At 31.6% G+C, this 2,683-nt stretch overlaps 1 protein-coding gene across 1 annotated transcript; it reads left to right on the plus strand.

Annotated features, from left to right (window-relative positions):
- Positions 1 to 577: 577 nt before the first annotated feature.
- Positions 578 to 2,257, plus strand: LOC107599493 (tuftelin-like). Its single transcript, XM_016291096.1, has 4 exons — positions 578 to 700; positions 1,675 to 1,758; positions 1,844 to 1,935; positions 2,124 to 2,257. The coding sequence occupies exons 1-4, from the start codon at positions 656 to 658 to the stop codon at positions 2,194 to 2,196; spliced, it is 294 nt and encodes a 97-aa protein (XP_016146582.1). The 5' UTR covers positions 578 to 655; the 3' UTR covers positions 2,197 to 2,257.
- Positions 2,258 to 2,683: the final 426 nt, after the last annotated feature.

Raw genomic sequence — 2,683 nt, forward strand, 5'->3', positions numbered from 1 at the left:
TAAAAACTTAATAAAAGACCTATACAGACATAATAAATTCAGACATAATTTAACTCAAATTAAAATAAATAACAAATACAAATAATACAAATCAAATGACAGTAGTTTATCAGTAAATCCTAAAAAATAACACTGCCAAACACACATGCTAAAAAACAACAACTTACTTACACATAGTAAGAAATGGTTATAAAAACTGAAACAGAAGCGAAACAAGTAATAGGATAGCATAATGCATAGTTCTCATATGTTTAACTGTTTCCTTGGCTACGTTAAATATTTTCCACCTGCAATTTAGTATGCTATACATAATGCCTTGCTTTCATGTTTAATGTTTCCTTGGCTACTTTAAATATTTTCCACCTGCAATTTAGTAAGCAATAAATTGGCCTAATTACAGCTCTATTAAGTTGCATTGTGCTGCCATAGAAACTCATCTTTCAATGTCACGCCTCTCACATAGAATTCGACTTTGACTGATTCTCATACGTTAAAAGTAGACTCACCCTCTACGTTGCTAGTTGCTTCTGTGTTGCATGTAAGTGTCATTTGTGAGTGTGTAGACGTGTAACATACAGGTTTTCTGTACTGCAGGTCTGAACAACTGAAAAAGGAGCTGGTAACTCTGAAGGATAAGAATCACAACTTAGATGACATGCTCAAAAGTCAACAAAGGAAAGTCAGGAACATGATCGAACAGGTAATAATTACTGTGGATATTTGGAGAAACACCCAATCACAGAGACCAATCATTAAATGACATTTGCATACCATTTTATATATGTAATGTAATTTTGATTTATATTCAATGATGAAAAATTGAGGGCGTGATCATGAAAAATGTAGTGAGAGGAGAGAGGCTATGTATAAATGTATCAATCATAATTTAAACAGTACTTTTTAAAATGTATTAATACAATTAAATAATATATGAATATAATTTAAAAGGAAAATTAAATAAAATAAATTAATAATTAAAAATATTTAATTGAAAATTAATTTAATAAAATTAAATAATTATTTTATTTTATTTACATTTAAAAAAACATTTCAATTTTTTTAATGTAGGTATAACCATATTTTTAAATATTTAAATGATTTAAACATTTATAATTTGACTTATTTTAAAAACATAATTTATTAAAATTAATTGTATGTATATACTGTACGTATTTTTTTAATATTTACACACACACATATATATATATAGATAGATAGATAGATATAGATTGATAGATAGATAGATAAAATACCCATGCTGAATTAAAGAAATATGCTCATAAAGAACAAAAAAGAAGGAGAGAGGACAAGGTAAAATTAAAAAACACCAGAAAGATTTTAGAGATTCTCAAAAATAAACAGGTCGTGCATTATATAGAGTGTTTGCTCAGAGATGAGAAGTGAAACTCAACCTCAGTCATAAATAAAATATTCTGTCATTTCCCTGCTGCTTAACCTCGGTGCACTTTAGATCTCATGTTACACATAATGGCTTCATCCATGAACACTGAAATCACAGATGCAAGCAAAGCATTATGCTTCAGAAATCCAGCTCTATTGGATTTTTCTGTAGATTATTCAAGTTTTATTTCAACTTTATTTTAAACCTTAAAATCAGTTTGAATGTGATAAGTGCTTGCATTAATACATTTATATGTCCAAATATGTTACCAGGTGCAAAATTCACGAACCATAATGGAGCAAAGAGACCGGCTGATCGGAGACCTCAAAGAGAGGGTGGCTTTCCTCGAAGCTGAGGTCAGCGCCTGAGTTATTTCAAAGAGCTGCTTTATTTTTTCTACTTTTTACTGTGCGACTGTAACATATCAAATATACCCTACAGAACAGAGAGATCCATGACCGGATGGAGTTTTATTTGGGCAACCAAGTGTCTAAACCATATAACTCAGACATGGGGTCCAAGGTTGTCTACAGGTATTTCTTTCTTATAATAAATACTTACAACCTATCTCCTCATTTATACATCATAAAACCATGTGGTTTTTGACCATGTCTATCAAGCTTCAAAAGCACCAAGTATGAGAAATATTGCAAAAGCAATAAAAACATTCTGGACAAGGCATTTGGTTATTCAAAAAAGTATTTGTCATTTTGTATTATAGCAAACCTCTGATGCCCACAAGCCCTGGAAACAAATCTATGCCATTCATTAAAGTGGTCGAGATCAAGTCCTGAACAACAGATGAAGACAGCTGATGAAGAGAGAGAGTGGTTGAGTGAGAGACACATTGTAAAAGAAGTAACAAGTATTCCTTCTCTCTCAACGTTTATGCAACATCCCTCTGTTTATCACGAGTAGCACTTGAGGTGCTTTGTATAATATAAATACATAAATATAAATATAATTGATTTGCAGATCATATACTGCGTGTTTGTACCTTAAGCAACTTTATTAATAGTAGTAGATGTAAGTGGTGATCTACAGATCTGTCAATATCTGTTTCATGTGAAATGAAATGCAAATGAAATGAATGCTGATAATGCAGTATTCGATATTCAGTATTCATAAATACTGATAATGCAGCCATTGTATAAATATTGTGACTGTGGCAAAGTGTGGTGACCCATACTTGGAATTAGTGCTCTGCATTTAACCCATCCTAAGTACACACACACACAGCAGTGAACACACACAAGTGAGCGTCTGTGTGCACGCACTTGC

Source organism: Sinocyclocheilus grahami, unplaced genomic scaffold (assembly GCF_001515645.1).
Source record: "Sinocyclocheilus grahami isolate Dianchi unplaced genomic scaffold, SAMN03320097.WGS_v1.1 scaffold268.1, whole genome shotgun sequence".
Taxonomy (NCBI): Eukaryota; Metazoa; Chordata; class Actinopteri; order Cypriniformes; family Cyprinidae; genus Sinocyclocheilus; species Sinocyclocheilus grahami.

Excerpts from the sequence above, each read along its gene's own strand:
- LOC107599493 (XM_016291096.1), top strand. The coding sequence starts at position 656 with ATGCTCAAAAGTCAACAAAGGAAAGTCAGGAACATGATCGAACAG. Across the intron at positions 701-1,674 it reads TCAGGAACATGATCGAACAG|GTGCAAAATTCACGAACCAT; the intron begins GTAATAATTACT and ends ATATGTTACCAG. Across the intron at positions 1,936-2,123 it reads GGGTCCAAGGTTGTCTACAG|CAAACCTCTGATGCCCACAA; the intron begins GTATTTCTTTCT and ends TTTGTATTATAG.